Genomic DNA, 20,375 nt, shown 5'->3' with positions numbered 1-20,375 from the left:
TTTCAATATAAGTCCTCTTGGGTAATTTTTCAGGCTTGTGTCAGGAAAGACTTTTGCATCCTGTTAAAAGTTGCTGCTGTCCTCTGCTGCAAGGGAAGCCATTAAATTGCAGTTCAAATCAGGACACGTCCACCTTCCACCCAAAATTAAACACCAGAGACATAAGCATACTTCTCGGCAAGTATCTTTCACCCAACAATATAAAGACACTCTGTAACTGGAGATTGTTGGTCCAGCACAACACATTCATCAGAAATGGATTGAAATGGATTAACAGCCAGGATGTTCAAGATCTAGGAGTCACTCCATATAGACTTATTTGTTTAAATTTCACCCTTGCCCGTACAAATCAAAAAGGCATCCTAAAACTTCTATGACCTTCATAAGAATTCTAAGCCAACAACAAAGACCAAGGTAGACCAAAGCAAAACCTATTATTATGATCATTATCATTATTATTAACATTATCATTATTATTGTATTATAGCTAAGAACTCTGACATGCTAGAGAGTAGAAAGTCAGGAACTATATAATTTCATTTCATACACTTGCAAATTATGTAATTTCACCCTGCTGAGAATATTAATGACATGAATACGGTCCTTACTTCTAAATGAGAGTAACCCACACCTGCCTTTCTCAGTTATATTCAGTAACAGGGATTAGCATTTTTTCAGGGTGACAGTTTCACAAGCAATCACAACTCCCGGGAGAGGAAATAAGCTCTGAATTTACCATCAGGTGACACACAGCTGCTGGAAAAAAGAGCAAATGGAATGCCTGATTCCCCAGGGACAGCTGTCACACGGCAGTAGCGCTCAAGTCACCAAGGAGAAAGTGCCCAAGGGACAGGTTTCTGATGGCTTAAGAAAAAGCAAACCAGCCTACAAGTCCTCTTCAGACCTAAGTCGCAACTCCTAGAGAATGACTACATCAAGTTGGGACCCAAAAAAGAGGCATGAGACCAAAGCACTAGAGAATTGAAGAGGTAACAGGAATTTAACAAAACTATTCATCCTCTCCTTCACAGACACTGAAATCAAGAAACTCAGCCACATCAGGAGTTGATGAACTTTCTCTTCTGCTCCCCTCTGTAAAGTGGATGGCTATGGCCTCTTTGACTTTCTATGAAAACCTGAGTCCTGATTTTACCATTTTTTAGATGACTTTGAGCATGTAACTTAAGCTCAATTTCTTCATCTATAAAATGGGAGTGTGAAGGCAGCGGCAGCAGAGTTGTTCTGTGGATAAAATAAAATGACAAAGTATTTAGCGCAATGCCTGGCGTGTTTTAAACACGAAAAACTATTTGCTGTAAAAACAGCCCTTGTTACACTCCCCACTGGAAACCACATCAAAGTTATTTTTTTTAACTAAGCCCTCGTTTATTTTTCAGAAAAATTAGATCTTCTAACCCCTCATTAAATCCAACCTACATCTCCTCTGGAGGTCCAATTATTTGGTCGGCAGACTTTGCTTAAGAATGCTAATTAATTGCTTTATGGTTTTCCAGAACTCCTTGCCTCTATGTTTACTTTTACTGAAGTCAGCACCACTAAAAGAGAGTTCAGATATCCAGGGGGAAATGGCACCCCATTTTTCTTAGTGCACGCAAAAACACAATTACAGTTTTCCCAACTCCAAGAATATGGCCCAGGCTTGAATCACCAGTGGTACATGCATGACTGTCCCATCGGGCAGTGCGCAACAATCACGCATGCATGGTCCAGTCATGAACATGTTTAACTTTTTTAGGTTAATGGGAGCTGAAGTCACCATAGAAACCAAGAAAGCCTTAATATTTTTACACCCACTAAAAATAATCCCCCAGAGCACACTCTGCTGTTTCCTATAATCTCCTAATAGCCCAGTACAGCACAGATCCTGTAGTAACTACGAGCGACGATGTAGCAACGGCCAATGCACAAAGTTTCTATGCTCTATCTCTTCCTTGGCAGAAGACCTTTCTGCTCTCAAAGACTTTTTTTCCTGAGTCACCTCCATTCATATGCTTGATATTTTTCCTGATTCTGTGATTATGGCCTGGAGTTTTAAAATAGAAGGAATTTACGAAATAAACTTGAAAGGTGAAAGTGAGAGAAGCCCCGAGCATCGTTATTGACAATCCTGTAATGTGGGAGCTCTCCTGGGCACCACGGGAAATTTAGCAGCATCCCTGGACTAAACCCCACCCAATGCCGGTGGGCCCCCTTTAAGATGTGACCTTCAAAACCGACGCCAACCCTGCCCAGCACCTTGTGCGGGGATCACCCATGATTGAGAACCACTGGTTTGAAATGACTTGAAACCTGTACTGTTCTCCACCTTCGATTCCTGACTGCTGTGAAACTGCAAATGGTTTTTGCTGAGGGAGACCCCGTAGCTGTGGAATCCCCATCTTTTACAATGGAATCCCCATCTCTGTCTCTACCACAGGGAAACTAAAAGCAAAGGCTGTGAGCAGGAGCTGGTGCCGCAGCAAGCAGCACAGCAGAACACACCGACAAACCCACAGCTCTACTTCCAAACACTGTGTTCCAGCCTTTCCCCAAAGACCTGATAGAGCAACCCAAATTCTTCACCTTCAGTCTCACCTTGAAGGCTTGTCCTGAGATACCTGCTCTAAAATCCACTTTGCCTCTGTCTTTTTTCCAAATTCTTAATCCTCCTTTTAAAAATTATGCTCAAGGGGCTAGGGATTTAGCTCAGCGGCACAGCGCCTGCCTGGCAAGCGCGAGGTCATGAGTTCGATTCCCGGTACCAGGGAAAAAAAAAAAGTTATGCTCAAGAGGCATGAAAATGCCCACACCCTTGAAGAAAATAATCCTCACCGTCGAGGTGCACATGCTAGAAGGTTACACAGGCTGAGGAATGACTCCATCATCCAAAGACTTAGACTTTCAGAGTTTCCATCTACACAGCAATGACTCTTTTAATACAGATGAGTTTATACATCAGTTCAGACACAAAACAGTTCAGCTATATGACCTGGAAAAAGCCTTAATTATTTTTTTAAACCATCTTAGCCATTTCTACAGTGCACAGTTCAGTACTGTTAAGTATATCTGTACCACTTTGTAATAGATCTCCAAAACATCTTCATCTTACAAAACTCTACATGCATTAAACAACAGCTCCTCATTTTCCTTCCCTTCACTCCTTGGAAACCAGCGTTTTACACTGTGTTTCTATGAACTTGAACATATATCGTACAAGTGGACTCATACAGGATTTTTTTGTGACTGTCTTATTTCACTTAGTGTAATGTCCTCAAAGCTACCTATGTTCACAGTATATGTCACAATTCCCTCCTTTTTGTGGATGAATTAACACCCCATTGTATATATATGCCACTTTTTTTCTTTTTTAAATTAATTAATTAGTTAACTTTATTGCACATTTTAAATATACAAAATGATCACATTCATCATAGAGAATTTGTACCTGTACACGATATCTTGATTGTTTTCTTTTCCCATTCACTGTCCCTTCCTTCAACCCCTCTTCCCCTCCTTGTTTGCAAAAGCTTTGTTTCTATTTTTTTCCTTCTTTTCTTTTCCCTTCCTCCCCCTTCCCTTGTTGCCCTTTCCATTTAAACATTTTCTTCTTGTATTTAACAATATTTATTATTTAGGATACATTTTGGTCCTTATCTACATTTTCAGTTTCACACACCAGAGAAATGTGATATTTACACATGTGTGTCTGATTTATTTCACTTAATGCTATCTTCTGAAGGTGCATATACATTAAAATCACATTTGAAAAACTATTACATGGTGGTGGACTCCTGTAATTCCAGCACTTGGGAGGCTGAGGCAGGAGGATCATTGTGAGTTCAAGACCAGCCTGGGCTACAAAGTAAGCTGGGCCAGCCTGAATTGCATAACAAGACTCTGTCTCAAAAGGACCAAAAGGGGCTGGGGATTTAGCTCAGCGGCAAAAAGCGCCTGCCTGGCAAGCGCATGGTCGTGAGTTCGGTTCCCGGTACCGGAGAAAAACCAAAAAACAAAAACAAAAACAAAAGGACCAAAAAAAAAAGACCAAAAAATAAAATTTAAAAATTTTAAAAAATAAAAACTATTACAGTCAGAGTCCTTGCTCCCCATTAACTTTTAACAACAGGACATGGCAAGACTGAAAAACAAGGGTCTCCTGCAATTCAAATACACTTTTATCTTCAGGTCAAAGGTGTCGGTTCATTTTTCCACTGTCCTGCTCTTCTCCACAACCACATTCTCCTCTGTTTCATCCTTGCAATCCACAGCTCCACGGAACCTTTCCCTCTGGCCAAATGCTGCAGATCATCTTGCTGGCTCTTCACTCTTAATTTCAAACATAGACCTGGCCAAAAGCTCTCAACAGTAACCATGCCAACATTTCAACAGTAGACTGCACTGAAATTTTTCTGCCACCCAGGTAATATCTCTAACACAAGCAAAATGCAGACCAGCTTTCTGCCAAAGCACAATATACTACCTGAAGTCCAGTAACCAAAGCAGTTCTTCTCAACAGAAGCCTCCTGAGCTTCATCTTAGCCAGTAGTGTTTCTATCAGTACTCTGATTTTCCAGGCTCCAACCAGAGTCTCCAATATAGTTTACAGCATATAATGGCTGCCTCTAAGCCAGACTCTCAAAACCTTTCCAAATTAATTCTCACGGCTCTTAAACCACATGGCCAGGCAACATCAAAGCGATGACCCCACTCCTGGTACCAATCTTGTTGTAGTCTGGGTTTGCAAGGGAAACAATTTAATATAGAACACACAATTTATAGGACTATTTCATAGTAGTAACCCAAAGAGTCAAGTACAAAAGAGTGCAGGAACTCTGTCCACACATTAAAGACCCAAAGAATCTACCTGAGGGCCTGGGTCCCACGGCAATATCCTGCATGAGTCCAGCTGAAGACCTAGAACCCACGACAATGCCCCCCACAAGTCCAACCAGATGCATAGAGCCCATGACAATGTCTCAGGAAAGTCTGTTTCAAGGGTCTGTGCTGGGAAGGCCCAAAAGTCAGTGATTGAAGCTAGAAAGTCTGTGCCAATGGGATGAAGGATCTGTACCAGTAGGCTGAGGAATGTGCACTGCAGGCAAGAAGCAGCGCTCAAAGTAAGGACCAGGGCTCCCCTGAAAAGTACCACAGCCATCCTCAGTGACAGTAAGATCCAAAGCTCCTCTGACAATGAGAACAGCAGAGTTCAAATCAAGAAAGCCAGCATGACAAGCTTCTCCAGGAAAACCAACAGCACCCCCTTCTTCCTCTCCAATTCTCTTTTTTATATTGTCTCCAATTCTATATTGTCTCTATTGTCTTCCAATTTTATATTGTCTCCAATTCTCTTTTTTATATTGTCGGTAACAATCCTAAGGTAGGCCCCCTACACCTAGCACCAGCTGATTCAGTTTAGCTGGGTGTTACAAGTTGACCACCAACTGTCAATCCATGACAATTCCTTTTTCCTCACAGCCCCTCCAGCATTTGTTATTGATTTGTTGCTAATAGCCATTCTTTCTGGAGTGAGATGGAATCTCAGCGTTGTTGTAATTTGCATCTTTCAAATGACCATTTATGTTGAACATTTTTTCACATACTGATTTGCCATATCTACTTCTTTACCTGAGAAGTGTCTATTCATATCAGAGGCCCATTTTTGGACTGGGTCTTTAAACAGGGAAGTATGACTTAAAATTTTGAGTTCTTTATATATTTTAAATATTAGGCCTTTGAGGAACAGCAGGCAAGAATTTTTTTCCCACACTAGGTTGTCTCTTCACTGTTGATGGTTTCTTTTGCTATGCAAAAAGTTTTTAATAAAATGAGATCCCAATTGTTGATTCTTTGTAATATTTCCCATGCACCCAGGGATTTGTTCACAAAGTCTTAGCTACACCTATGTCTTCAAGAATCCTGTCTTGGGGGCTGGGGATTTAGCTCAGCGGCAAAAGCGCCTGCCTGGCAAGCGCAAGGTCGTGAGTTCGGTTCCCGGTACCGGAGAAAAAAAAAAAAAAAAAAAAAAGAATCCTGTCTATTCTCTCTTTCAGCAGATCTAGTGTTTCTGTTTTAATACTTAGATCTTTGATCCGTTCTGAGTGCATTGTAAGAGACATAGGTCTAGTTTTAGTTTTCAGCATGTGAAAAGTCAGTTTTCCCAGCACCACTTATTGAAGAGCCTATTTCTCTTCCAGTGAAGGTGTTAGCTCACTTTGTCAAATACAAAAAAAAAGAGTCAAGTGAGTCAAGTACAAAAAAAAGAGTAAAGTGAGACGACTGTGTTTGGAGTTGTTTCCACATCTCTTAATCTGTTCCACTGATTTGTTTTGCCAGTACCATGCTGTTCTTATCACAGTAGCTTTGTAGTATAGTTTAAAGTCAGCGATTGTGATACTTCCTGCCTTGTCTTTGTTGCCCAAAACTGCTTTTGCTTTTGTAGGTCACTTCTGGTTCCAAATGAATTTTAGGATTGTTTTCTCTAATTCTGTGAGGTATGCTATTGGTATTTTGATTGGGATTGCATTAAACCTGTATAACAATTTTGAGAATATGGCCATTTTCTTCCACCCAAGAGCAAGGGATAACATTTTTTTTTTTTTTTTGACACAGGGTCCTGCATCATAATGTAGGCTGGCCCTGAACTCATAATGTAGCCCAAGCAGACCTCAAACTTGCAGTGATCCTTCTGCTTCAGCCTCCCGAGTGCTGAGGTTACAGGCATACACACCATGCCTGGCTCCATTTTCTGACATCCTCTTTGATCTCCTTTTTAGAGTACTGTAGTTTTTAATGTAAAAATATTTTATTTCCTTTGTTAGATTGATTCCTAAGTTGTTTTTTGTTTGTTTGTTTGTTTGTTTTGTTATTGTGAAAGCTGTGATTTCTCTAATTTCTCTCAGTGATGTGTTATTTGTGTACAGGAATACTGTTGATTTGTGAGTGTTAACTTTGTACTTAGCTTTGCTACTGAATTTGGTTATTAAACCTAGAAGTCATTTGGTGGAGTTTTTGGAGTCTTTTATGTAGAGTATCATGTCACTTACAAATAATGATAATTTAACTTCTTACTTTCCTAACTTTATTCCTTTTTTTTTCTTCATCTTGTCTAATTGCACTGACTACTGTTTCCAAAACTATGTTGAATAGGAGTGGTGATAATAGACATCTTTGTCTTGCTCCTGATTTTAGAGTGAAAGCTTTCAGTTTTTGTTCATTTAGTATGATACTGGCTGTTGGTTTGTCATAGATGGTTTTTATTATATTGAGATAAAGACCATCTATTCCAATTTTCTGTAGTGTTTTTATCATGAATTGTGTTTGACTTTGTCAAACGCTTTTTCTCCATCTATTGAGATGATCATATGGTTTTTGTCCCTGGTTCTGTTAATATGGTATATTACATGTCGATTTGTGTATGCTGAACCATCCCTGCATTCCTGGGATGAATCCTACTTGGTCATGATGTATAATCTTCTTGATGGGTTGCTACATTCTGTTTGCTAGTTTCTTATTGAGTATCTTTGCATCTATATTCATTAAGGAGATTGGTCTTTAGTTCTCTTTTCTGGTTGGATCTTTCTCTGGTTTTGGTTATCAGGGTAATTAATGCTTGCTTCGAGGAATAAATTTGGCAGTATTGCTTCCCTTTCAATTTCATTAGAGAGTTTAAGAAATAATGGCATTAAGTCTTCTCTAAATTTTCTGTAAATTCATCAGTGAATCAGTAAGGGCCTGGGCTTTGTTTATTTAAGCAAATAACTGTTTTTCTGATTTAGGAATTCACTGCTATAAACTTCCCTCATAGGACTGCTTTCATTGTGTACCATAAGTTCCAGTATGATGTTGTGGGATTATAGTTTAATTGTAAAAACTGTCTCATTTCTTCTTTAATTTCATCTGTGACCCACTGGTTGTTCAGGAGGGTGTCATTTAATTTCCATGTGTTTAGGTAGGTTTTGGGGTTTCTTCTGCCATTGATTTCCATTTCATTGCACTATGGTCTATAATATCCATGGGATAATTTCAGTTCCTTTGCAATCCTGTCTTCTATATCTGATATTCTATCCCATCATGGTTCATTCAGCTGTATATACTTTCAATGGAATTTTCTTTTTTGGTGAGAATCTGAGAATCAAACTCACGACCTTGCACTTGCCAGGCAGTGCTTTACTGCTGAGATATATTCCCAGCCTCAATGGAATTTTTAATCTGGATATCTGTTTGAACCTGTCTCATGGATTCCATTTCTTTCTTATGTTGAGCATTTATTGTTTTCATCATTTTCCTCAGCCTCTATTATTTAATCTGCATCTATCCTAGATTCACTTATCAAGTCCTTTCGTTATGGTTGTCATCTTTTTTTACCTAAGAGATTATTTCTGATCTGATTTTCTCTGTAGCCTCATTCATCTGGTTTTTTTACTTCCACTGCTACCATTTCAGGAAATTCAGGTGGGTGGGTTCTGATTTCCTCTATGTTGTTGTCCCCTGGACTTGTCCAGAGTGGCCTGGTGCTCTGAAGTTGCATTTTGCTTCTCTGTCGTCTTTCTGGTTTTTAAATTTTATTTTGTTTTCCATGTTGATGCTTATAAATTGCTTATGGTAGGTAGCTTTACTACTAGGCTTCCCTAGGAAATATCTATTCCTCAGAGATGTCTTCTAGGTTTACCTGGCTCGTGTCTATAACAAGATCCTACTTTCCCAGTTTATTAGGGATGAGAAGTTGCTATCTCTTTGGCCCAGCACCCAATCCTTTGATACTGGACTATGGTAATAGTTATGACTGCAGACAATTACCATGCTGTCACACAACCAATTACAACAGGTGTGACATCCTGGCTAAAGTATTACAACTAGCAATAACAACTGCATCAAGCTCAGCCTAGAAACTGACAAACTGTGGTAACTATTTTTGGTACCTCTAACCTTAGCAGCAAGATCTACAGTTATATAACAAAATCCAACATAATCAGGAACTTGTATCCAGTGGGCTTCCCCTTACTAGAGTGATTTTACCCCTGGAGGAGGGGTGTTACTAAGAGGGGTGGGGGGGAAATAGAGATGAGTGAAGAGAAATATAGTAGAACTGAGGCTGAAGTACAAAGAATGATCAGCCAAGCTCTGAGCAACTGCAGAAGAGGCCAGGAGAGAAAGAATGGAGGAAAAAGCAAAAGAATATCACAGCAAACCAGAAAGACTAAAGACAATGTTCACTTGCATGAAAATATCAAAAATCAAGGAAGACACTGAAGAAGCAGAAAAAAGATGAATATAAAACAGTAAAAGTAAAAACCTAAACAATGAAAAAAAAAACAAAAAGGAACAAAAAAATAATAATTTTAAAAGTTCACCTGGGCCGGGGATATAGCTCAGTGGCATAAGCACCCGCCTGGCAAGCACAAGGTCCCGAGTTCAATTCCTGGTAGCAAATAAATAAAGCAATAAATACAAATTCCTCTGATTTCCACAGTTCTGCGGCGGTGTCCTAGCCAGAGCCCAAGCCTGGGCTGGGTAACCCACCAAGTCTGCGGCAGGGGTCGAGCTGAGTGCGGGCTGATCTTGGCCTCCGCGCTGGCAGAAGAGTCCTCAGCCAGCGGCTTCCCGGACGTCCCTCCGTGGGTCGCACACATCTGTTTGTCTCCGCGCCGCCCTCCCGGTTGCTGCGGCACCTTTAGGCAGAGACGGCCGGAGGCTGCTCCCACTACCACGCGCAGCTGGTCCCACCCAGCTCCTGCAAAGCGCTCTGCTCCACTGCACCGGCGCGTGTCCCTCTTGCCTCCCGGCACGCAGCGCAGGGTGGCGGCGCTGTGCACAGCCTCACCGGCCCTGCCACCGCCGCAGACGCCAAAGGCCGCGCAGGTCCCACTTCTCTCTCCTCTCTGGCTGGGGGCGCAGGGTGCGGGAGCACGGTCTCCCACTCAGCGCCGCCCAGCCGACCACGGCCGCTCGGGTCCTGCGCCGCTGCGCTCTCGCGCCACCCGGAGCAGGGCAGGCGGACTGGCGCCGTTCCGCCCACCACCTTCGCCGCGCAGCGGCGGGCCCTTGCCTTGCTGTGCCTAGAGGTTCCGGAGAGCCCCTGGTGCCCAAAAAAAAAGGAAAAAGTGGCAGCGCACCGGGGAGGGAGCAGCTTCCTGGTCACTCGCCCCCACGTGTGCCAGTGAGACTTGCTGCCAGGCCGCACCATCCGTGGGCGGAGGAAGGCAAAGGGGTGGGCCCTTACGTCCAGTCTCTCCTGTGTGGCTCGAGTCTGCCGGCTACTGGAGTCCATCCGATTTGGGGGAACTGCCCAGAATGGCGGATGCTGCCCTGCATACAGGCAGAGGTCCCCCAGGCAGCCCTGCGGGCCGCTCTGCCATTTTGTAAAGTCCTATGCCTACGCTTTGTTCGATCCACACGTCTCTTATTTCAGACTGATTTCGGCACCAGGATGTACGTCCCCCGCTTCTTCCAATTACCTGTGCCTTCCTTGATTTTCTCTGAGGAGCTCCCTCGTGGCTCCTGCTCCCTGCAGCTCTGCTGAATCTCCCCTGCACCACATTTTGATTACCCTTCATCGGCGGATGGACGGCTGGCTCCCCGCCACCTCCCGGCTACTGTGTATAATGCTGCTAAGTATAGGGTGTTCTCCTATTTCAAGACCCTGCTTTCAATTCTTTCTGACACATACCAGCAGTGGAACTGTTGGACTACTGTACATAATAACTCTATTTTTAATTTGTTGAGGAAATACTTACTTTTTCCATAGCACAAATCCTTTAATTTTTTGTAGGCTGGGTTCCCTGCCTGTCAAATTACCATTTTCACAAATGGGGCTAAATGAGAGGGTCTCTAGCTCACCTCTTGGCCTGACACCCACTGCCGATAAGAACCTCAGCCACGCAGGCCAGCACACCTTCGCGTCCGCCTGATCACTCCTCCACATGGGAAAACTTCCAAAACCCGCTCTCCAGAGCCATTTCTGACACAGACCTCCCATTTATCTGCCGTCAAGTCACTGGTAACTTTTCCGGATTGTCAAGCGAGAGAAGCAGAGCCATGTGGGGGGTTGTTTGCTTCCCCCCCACTCGGGGCTGCAAGAGCAACCCAGAAATGCAGGCCACCCTCAGACCCCACGCGACCCACCAGTGAACTCGGAGGTGGTCGTGCGATCACACCACTGTGGGGTAAGGAGACAGAAACGACAGAACCACAGCCGGGGGCTGTTCCTTCTTACCAACAGCGGCTCCAGTCCCAAGCCCAGAACAAGACGAACCGCCTAGACAAAAGCGGGCGCTCCGGTCTCTTGATTCTTGCATTGCTCAAGCAACAGCGGCCTTCCTCAGGAGCACATTAGACACTCGGACTCTCAGGCTCACCTCTGACTTCAGCAGAACCTGCGTTCTGACAAGACCCCCTCAGGATTCACACACACACACCGAAGCTTCAGGTAACAGAGATAATACGTTCATAGCTAAGTCAGCGAGAGGTCAAGAAAATCATGCTCAATGTGTCACCAGCCAGGCACACTGAAACACAGCTGAAATTTCAGCTACTGGGAAAGCTGAGGCAGGAGGATCACAAGCTCCAGGACAGTTTGAGCAATTTATCAAGATCTTGTCTCAGGGGGCTGGGGATTTAGCTCAGCGGCAAAAAGCGCCTGCCTGGCAAGCGCAAGGTCGTGAGTTCGGTTCCCGGTACCGGAGAAAAACCAGGAAAAAAAAAAAAAGACCTTGTCTCAAAATAAAAAGGGCTACAATACAAAAATGGGAATCTGAGATGAATACACACTTCTCAGATAAAGAACTACAAATGGCAAATAAATATATGAAAAAATGTTCAACATCACTGGTCATTTGAGAGACACAAGTTAAAACAACACTGAGATTCCATGTCACCCCAGAAAGAATGGCTATCATCAAAAAAGCAGCCAATAACAAATGCTGGTGGGGCTGTGGGGAAAAAGGAACTCTTCTCCACTGTTGGTGGGAGCATAGACTGGGGCAACCACTGTGGAAATCAGTGTGGAAATTCCCCGAAAACCTAGGATTAAAGGTCCCATTCAACCAAGCTATTCCCCTTCTGGGTATTTTCCCCTAAGAAATGAAAACATCATACCACAGTGATATATGTGCACCCAAGTTTAGAGGAGCACAATTTGTCATAGCTAAATCTTGGAAACAACCCAAATACTCATCAACTGAGGAATGGATAAAAAAAAATGTTGTATTTTTATATAACGGAGTACTACTCAACTCTAAAGAAAGATAAACTGGAGGCTTTTATAGGTAAATGGATGCAATTAGAGACCGTACTCAGAAGTGTAATAAACCAGACTTGCTTGTGTAAACATAGTATTGTCCCCCTAGTGTAAGAAACTTAAAAAGTAAATAAGATCCAAAAAGTACAGTAGATATTGTGAAAGGGAAAGAAACTGCTCAAAAGGAGAGAACATCTGGGATGGGGGAAAAGAAAAGAAGGAAGGGGGAAAAGATATGTATTTATATATACTAGCTAGCTAAGATAATTATACTACTAGTATCTATTAGTTCACTGAAAGGAACAGTTAGAGCTTATATTGCTTGATCAATTTTACATGCCTGTATCTGGTAATCTGAGCAACCACTTTGAAGATGACAATATGCACTATAATAACCATTGTTAATTTCGTATCCCCTTGTTTTAAAATGTAACAATTGTTTGTTAAATTTATTGTACTGGGTTTTTTTCTCTGTTTAAAATTCTTGTAGCCGGGCATGGTGGCGCACACCTGTAATCCCAGCACTCAGGAGGCTGAGGCAGGAGGATCCTTGTGAGTTCAAGACCAGCCTGGGCTACAAGTGAGCTCAAGGCCAGCCTGAACAGCATAGTGAGACCATGTCTCAAAAAGACCAAAAAAAATGCAATTCTTGTATTGTTTTTGTTTTCTCTCTTTAAAATAAAACAAATAAATTTAATAAATAAATAAAATAAAAAGGGCTGAGGATGTGGCTCAGCAGTGAAGGGCTTGTGTAGCATGTGCTAGGCCTTGAGTTCAATCCCCAGTGCCACCAAAAAAAAAGTATCATCAATGCCACTAAAAAGGCTGGTCTGTATTTGTGGGTGGGCTGAATAAACCATGTGCACCCAGCCACCTTTTCCAGGGTAATCAGCAGATCCCTATGCGGTCCAGTTAGACCACGAAGTTACTGCTCCTCAGCGTCCTAGATTAATCTGTCTTACAGTCGAGAAACGACCATCACGTTCACACACAGGGAAGGCACACAGGCTCTGACCCAGACCACCTGTCCCAGAACTGTCCCTCCACTTGTTCTGCGTGGGCCCTGAACCATGTCCTCAAATCCCTACACCATCACCCCCCACATTCATCTTCAGTGGGGATTAGTTTTTCTGGTTTTCATGATTTGCACACAGCCTATTTCCAAAAAGGATTTTATGTGGCTTACAAAGGTAAACAGGATAAGCAAAATAAAAGCAGAACTAAAAAACCAGGTAAAAGTCTCCTTTCCTTTGCGGACTTCTCCCTGCCTTCCCTGTGCTGCTTAGGGAAAAAAAAAAAACTTGACATGATGGATGGAAGTGAAACAAGTCCAGGTGTGGTGGCGCACACCTGTAATCCCAGCACTCGGGAGGCTGAGGCAGGAGGATCATTGAGATTGAGACCAGCCTGGGCTGCAAAGTGAGCTCAAGACCAGCCTGAACTGCATAATGAGACCCTGTCTCAAAAAGACCAAAAAAAAAGAAAGAAAGTGAAACGCGTGGGGCAGGGTGTGCTCAGCTGAGCCCTTCCTTTGCCCCTCCCGGAGTAGTCAGCACAAAACCAGGTCGGTGCTGAGCACAGGAGACCCGAGGCTACCACACGGCCTGGGCCCAGCTGGGCTGGGTCGGATGGTAAATTCATTTGATTCTGTGACTATCAAAATCCCTGGGTCAGGATATAGCTCAGCAACACAGCACCTGCCTGGCAAGCACAAGGAGCTGAGTTCGAGTCCCAGTACCAAAAAAAAATAAGTCCACTTGCTCAAAGATACAAGCTTCACACCTCCACCTCATTTCTGCAGGTTTCAAAGGGGATCGTTTGGCCCCCATTTGTTTACAAGCTTTTGTCACGTTTTTCACTTAGCTCAGAATTCAAGTGGGGAGAAAGAAAGGGTGCTAGCAATTGGGCGCCTTCAAAATCTCAACAAAAAAGATCAGAAAAAAAACTAATTCCATGAGGCACTTCAGATGGACTTTTAATTCAGGCCAGAAGAAGAAAAACAAAAAAAAAAACAACCAAGAAAGCACTAAACCTGCCCGTTCTCAAGGTAAAAGGGGAAACGCACCCTGTAGCTGATGTGACAGGGACACTTGCTACTTCCCCAGATCTGCAAATCCAAAACCTGCCACCCTCGGTCACCTTAGCCCCACAGGCAGGGCGCTGCATTCCAGCCAGTAGGAGCACAGGGACTCTGCCTTCTCCTCTTCTTCCCACAGTGGGGGACAGGTGTGTGAGGCCAGAGGTGCTGCAGTCATCCCCAGGACAGACCAGTTCCTCACTCCACCGTACTGGGAACTGAAGCCATGGCCTTTGCTGCGAGCTATATCCCCAAACTTGTTTACTTTTTGAGATAAAATCTTGCTCAGTTGCTAAGCTTCCCAGGTTGGGCTCAGATTGGGAATCCTCCTGCCTCAGCCCACCTTGTTCTCCAAATACCACAAAGTGGGGGAAAATGTAATCGTCACTCTTGAACAAGGAGGGAAGGGAGCCCAGGAGTCGTGTGTCTAGAATGGAGCTACACTTCAGGGTCTCTGCCTGTCTCCAGCACTCTCTGAGGCCCAGCGCCAACCCCAGCCCTTGTCTGTTACATGAGTCGAGGCTGGTGGTTAAGGGGGCGCCCGGGGAGCTGGCATAGCTGATACCCACACTGCTTGACTGACAGCTGGCCCGAGCTAATCACGGCTTATCCTAAGAGCCACCCAATTGGAGCACCGGAGTTTTATTCTAGAAATGCGCCCTTTTCTTCCCTTCCCCACACGATTAGCCTTCCCTGGTGGTTCACAGGTTTCTGGCCCCCAAAGGATCACAATCTCTCTCTCCTTCAGATCTAATTACACACCACAGTCTAAGTTGCGACCCGCTCCTTGTGAATACCTACAAAGCTTCCTCTGTGCTCCTGGGCAGTCCTCAGCCTCGTGGAGGAGTTAGTGAGGCCCAGGGAGTGGTACGAACCCTGCCGTCTCCCATCTACGGTCACATCGCGTCTACACTCACAGCTGCCAGAATGTTAACATAGAACTTTCAAAAGACGAAGATATACAATACTTTCCATTTCGGCGGTTGTAGCATTACTTTGGATATCTCTTCCTGCCTGTAATTACTAATGCGCTACTTGATTTTTCTCTTTCTCTCCTTTTTTTTTTTTTTTTTGCTTCTGTGGTTTTAATGGGAAGTTAGAAAGACTGACAGGAAGGCTAAGAAAAGGGTGTAGGGTGAAAAAGGAAATATAGAAGAGCAGTTTTGTGAAAAATAACAGACATTTTAACCTATTGCTTACTAGGAAGAAAAAATCCTATATTGTAACTGGTTAACACCGCTCATGTCCTGAGACCGCAGAAGTCCCTCTCATCATAATGAGATGATGGCCTGGGAAGCCTTTCTTCCTTCCTTCCTTCTTCTTTCTATTTTCTTTCTTCTTTCTTCTTTCTTTCGACAAGGTCTCGCAGTGTAACTGAGACTGGCCTTGAGAGCACTATGTAGTCCAGGCTGGCCTTGACCTTGCAGTGATCCTCCTGCCTCAGCCTCCTGAGTGCTGGGATAACAGGTGTCCACCACCATGCTAGGCCTCGGGAAAGCCTACCTCAAAAGATTCCAGGAATAATCTTGTTTCGATCACGTCTTGCCCTTCTGATCAGTTCTGCATCTCCATGCACCCTATGCAAACACGGGACACAGCGCACCCTCCAGTTGCTATCAACCTTCAGGGTCTCTTGCCAGAGAGCCACGCAGCCTGAGGAGACGCTGGGGCTCCCTCGGAGGCCTGGACTCGAGGTCCTCAGCAATCACTTCAACCCCTGAGCTTCAGTTTCCTCTGTACAATAAAGGAAACCACCCCATCTCATAAGGTAATGAAGAACATTAAATAAGAAAATACACGTAAGATTTCTGAAACTCCAGTCACTATACGGAGATCTATGTAACATGAGGGAGAATTCTCCTGTCCGAAGGCAGTCATCGAAAGTTTCCCACAGCTCAGTTTAATCCATATCAAGAAGGGGATGGGGGGTGGGAGGGTGGAGGAAACCAAGTGTCACTTCAGTAACTTTGCTCCTTTGGAGAGTCACTTTCTTGCCCTGCTTCAAACCACCAGCGTCTTCATCACCCTGGAAGCTCCCCACATACTGGGGCTATGTGTCATTTTTTGGTCTTCTCAAAGTTAGCACAGGGCTGGGGATACAGCTCAGTGGTAAAGCACTTGCCTAGCATGCACGAGGTCTGGCCCTGTCCCACAAAATACAAAGAATTAACAACCCTAGCACTGTGCCTAGTGCAGAGCATACGCTGAATACGCACTTGCTCTTTTTCCTCTTGGTGAGGACCTAGTACCAGACGGGTTAAATCCCAGGGCTCTTAATATCTTACAAGAGTACGTTCTCCCTTTGCGTGAGGCCTGTGATTTTGATGCAGAAACTTTGTGTCCGTGGTACCCAGAAGTGGGATGCAAGGGAGATCCAAGTTTTCAAAATAAATGCAGTCAAAGATCAGGAAGAACATGAAAACCCGGCGTAGTGGCACACACCTATAATCGCAGCAGTCAGGAGGCTGAAGCAGGAGGATTGCTGGGAGTTTGAGGCCAGCCTCTACACAGAGACACCTTGTCTCAAAAAAAACAACAAAAAAAGGAAGAATATCAAAAATAATTGGGGTAATTGCACAAAATCAAGGAATCATTCTAAAGATTACTTATTTTCAAAAAGAGAAAAGTATCTGACAATCATCCATTCAACCACATGATTGAATTTAGCATCACTGATGGATGGCCAGATGTGTGTAATATAAAACTCATACAGCATTTCCTATGAAAAGCCAGGCGTGGGCACACAGGAGGCTGAGGCAGGAGGATCACCTCAAGTTTAAGAAGAGCCTGGGCTATATAGCGAGACCTTGTCTCAAAAAACAAAAAAGAAGTATTTCCTATGAAGTAGTTTGACCAAAAAAGTTTTGTCTGAATTTAATCATGGCTGAACTACCAGTACAAGGAAGCACAGGGACTGTAGCAGTGAGCGAAGGCGTCACTGATACAGCCAGAAGGCAGAACATTCCGAGAATCAACGAGCCTTGCTGCTCCAAAAACTCTGTCATCGGAAAATAAAGAAGCTGAGGCATGTTCTGGATCATCAAAGGCTTCAAGGGCAAACAGACAGCACATGAGGGAGCCTTGACTGGTGCCTGGTGTTAAAAGATAAACATTGGCCAGGCATGGCACGTGCTTGTAATCCCAGCACTCAGGAGGCAGAGGCAGGGCAACTGCTGTGAGTCTGAAGCCAGCCTAGGTTACCTCGTGAGTTGAGGGCCATCCTGGGCTATATAGGGAGACCCTGTCTCAAACAAACAAACCAAAAAAGACTTTAAGGGGACAAGTGAGGAAATTTGAATCTGGACTGGATATTTGATGATACTGGGGAACAATTATTCAGTTTCTTTAGGGTGTCAATGCTTTTGCAGCTATGTCAAAGAACCCCATACACACACACACCACACCCAGCACTGAGGATCAAACTCGAAGCCTCACACATAGAGCAAGAGCTCTACCACTGAGCTACATCCCCAGGCCCTAGGTCGTCCTTATTTTTAGAAGGTACCTGCAGAGTTAAGGTTAGTGGTACCTGAAATTACTTTCAAAGAATTTAACTCCTTACCCAAAATAATTATATTTTAGCCGGGCACAGTAGCGCAAACCTGTAATCCCAGCACTCGGGAGGCTGAGGCAGGAGGATTGTTGTGCGTTCAAGGCCAGCCTGGGCTACAAAGTGAGCTCAAGGCCAGCCTGCACTGCATAGTGAGACCCTGTCTCAAAAAGACAAAAAAAAAAAAATTAAGTTTCTATACGCATATACACGCAGATGTGACAAAATGAACAATTGCTAAGTCTAGGTGCTGGATATATTGGTGTTCACTATACTATCATTTCAACTTTATGTTTAAATTTTTCATAGTGTTGGAAGACATGGAGGTAAGATAACACCCACATGATTTTCTGCCCAGAATGGAAATTTCTTTCTCTTGCACTGACAATACAAATAAGTCACAAAACTCTTCCTAGTGCATTTGGCCATTCACTGAGGACTGGGATTCAAACACCCCTCTATAACAGCTGCGGGGAACTGTGGTTCTGCGGAGGACAAAGCATGACCCTTTTACCCGGAGTATCTGTTCACCGTGCTTTGACCATCTCACCATTCATAGTGAGGACCTGGGATCCTATCAGCACATAACCAGTCAATGACTAACGTAGCTAACCGTTCATTTACCATCTTTTAATAAAGTAAAATCCTTTATCTTGTTTGAGTTGAACTCTAGTAGTGAAACAGAAAGACATCCAGTGTGACAGATAATGACCCTTTTCACGGGTCTAACTCCATCCCTTAGGGCCGGAGACATAGCCCAGCGACACAGCATCTGTCTGACAAGCACAAGGTCCTGAGTTCGATTCCTGGTACCAAAAAAAAAAAAAAAAAATCCACCCCTTAGAGGTTTAGTTTTGAAGGTGCAGCTACTACAGGGACATACAGATTTATTTCTTGGGATTAAACTACCCCAACCCTAATTGTTTGGCTTCCCTTGAGCACCCTGTACTTAAGCCAAGCACTCTGTCCACTGGTGTCGATTTGTGAAGTCAGCACCAAACTCCAGAGCTATCTTCAGAAGACAGCCATTAATTTTCCCAAGTTCATGTCACTGAGGGTCTCAATTCACAATAAAAACTTTAGGTAACCTTACAACTTGTGGTATTGCTTCTGCATTGAAAATACGCTAGTCATGTGGCCTTTCAGGATTTTGTTGGTGTTTTTAAAAGCAAAGCAGGTGACATATACAGAATATGGATGTGCAGGTAATAAAGACAGATGTATGGGATCCAACTACCATTATCTCTGCTGGAGACAAGAATAAAAGGCAACAATAGACCAAAGCAGTTAGGACTTCAGAACTTCACACACTATTATGTCTCCCTTCCTGAACCCTTCTGAGGATGGACAGCTACTAGAAAATAAACTTGATAAAGTAGAACTTTTCCGAAGATAGCCAGCAAGAGAGAGACACACGGTCCCAGAGTTTTAAATCTGTATTATGCCGGCGTGGTGGTGCATGCCTGTAATCCCAGCACTTGGGAGGCTGAGGCAGGAGGATCATTTCGAGTTCGAGACCAGCCTGGGCTACAAAGTGAGCTCAAGGCCAGCCTGAACTGCATCATGAGACCCTGTCTCAAAAAGACCAAAAAAAAAAAATCTGTATTACTTAGGAAGACAAATGTGAGTCTAAAAATTAGTTCCAAGTGCTCTTAACTGATTCTCTCCCAAACCCAAAACACACCACACCAAAGCTAAAAACATAAAATAAAAAGTGAACCTTAATTAACAGCATATTTTCAGTGTAAAATAACATCTTTCATTCTGATTTTTGGAAGGAAAGTAAGTTTCGGTGTGAGTCAAACTTATCCGAGAGAAGAGGAAATCCTTACCCAGGTACAAGGACGCATTTTCCTTCTTAACATTATCATCTAAGTAGGTTGGTCCCAGGGTGTAAATAGGTGTGGAGCCCATCCCGATGAGGATCTGCGCACACACGAATAAAGCCACGTAGACCCAGTGGCTGTTTCCTCCGGAGTCCTTCGGGCAGGGAGGAGGCCCCACGGCCGCCGTGGCCGTGGAGTTGCCACTCTGGCACAGGCCGTCGTTGGTGGCCGAGGCGTTCAGCTCTTGGATCTGGTAGGCGGGGGCGATGAAGTGAGGCAAGGCGAAGAGCGCGGCCCCGACGGCGATGAGGAGCCCGCCCACGGCCAGCCACAGGGGCCGCCGCCCGCGCCCGCCGAAGTAGCTGACGAACACCACCACCGCCAGGTTCCCGATGTCGAAGCAGCTGACCAGCAGCCCGGACTCGGAGCTCTTCAGACTGTAGCGCCTCTCGATGGTGGTGATGACGCTGCTCAGGTAGCCGGACACCATCAGCGCCTGGATGAAGGTCAGGAAGCACATGCAGACCAGGAAGCAGCGCGAGTCGGTGAGGACCACGTGGAAGCACCTTCGCCCCCGCGGCGGGGCCGGCGGCGCCTTGGCGAGGTCCCCCCCGGGGGTGCAGTCCACAGGCCCCGCCGTCCCCTCCGCGGGGCACGGGGCAGAGGGGCTGGGCGCCGGCAGGCTCT

General features: G+C 44.4%; 1 protein-coding gene across 1 annotated transcript in view; it reads right to left on the bottom strand.

Moving 5' to 3' along the window:
• LOC106149388 (solute carrier organic anion transporter family member 5A1-like) overlaps nt 1-20,375 on the bottom strand; it is a gene marked incomplete at both ends in the record, with an annotated part of 57,441 nt that extends 37,066 nt beyond the window's left edge. The window contains 1 exon segment of the mRNA XM_013518224.1: nt 19,695-20,375. Coding sequence (XP_013373678.1) covers nt 19,695-20,375 — 681 coding nt within the window.

Source organism: Chinchilla lanigera, unplaced genomic scaffold, assembly GCF_000276665.1.
Source record: "Chinchilla lanigera isolate Chin_1 unplaced genomic scaffold, ChiLan1.0 scaffold00043, whole genome shotgun sequence".
NCBI classification, from domain to species: Eukaryota; Metazoa; Chordata; class Mammalia; order Rodentia; family Chinchillidae; genus Chinchilla; species Chinchilla lanigera.
The sequence above is the reverse complement of the archived record's forward strand: the minus strand, read 5'-3'. Positions and strand labels throughout refer to the sequence as shown.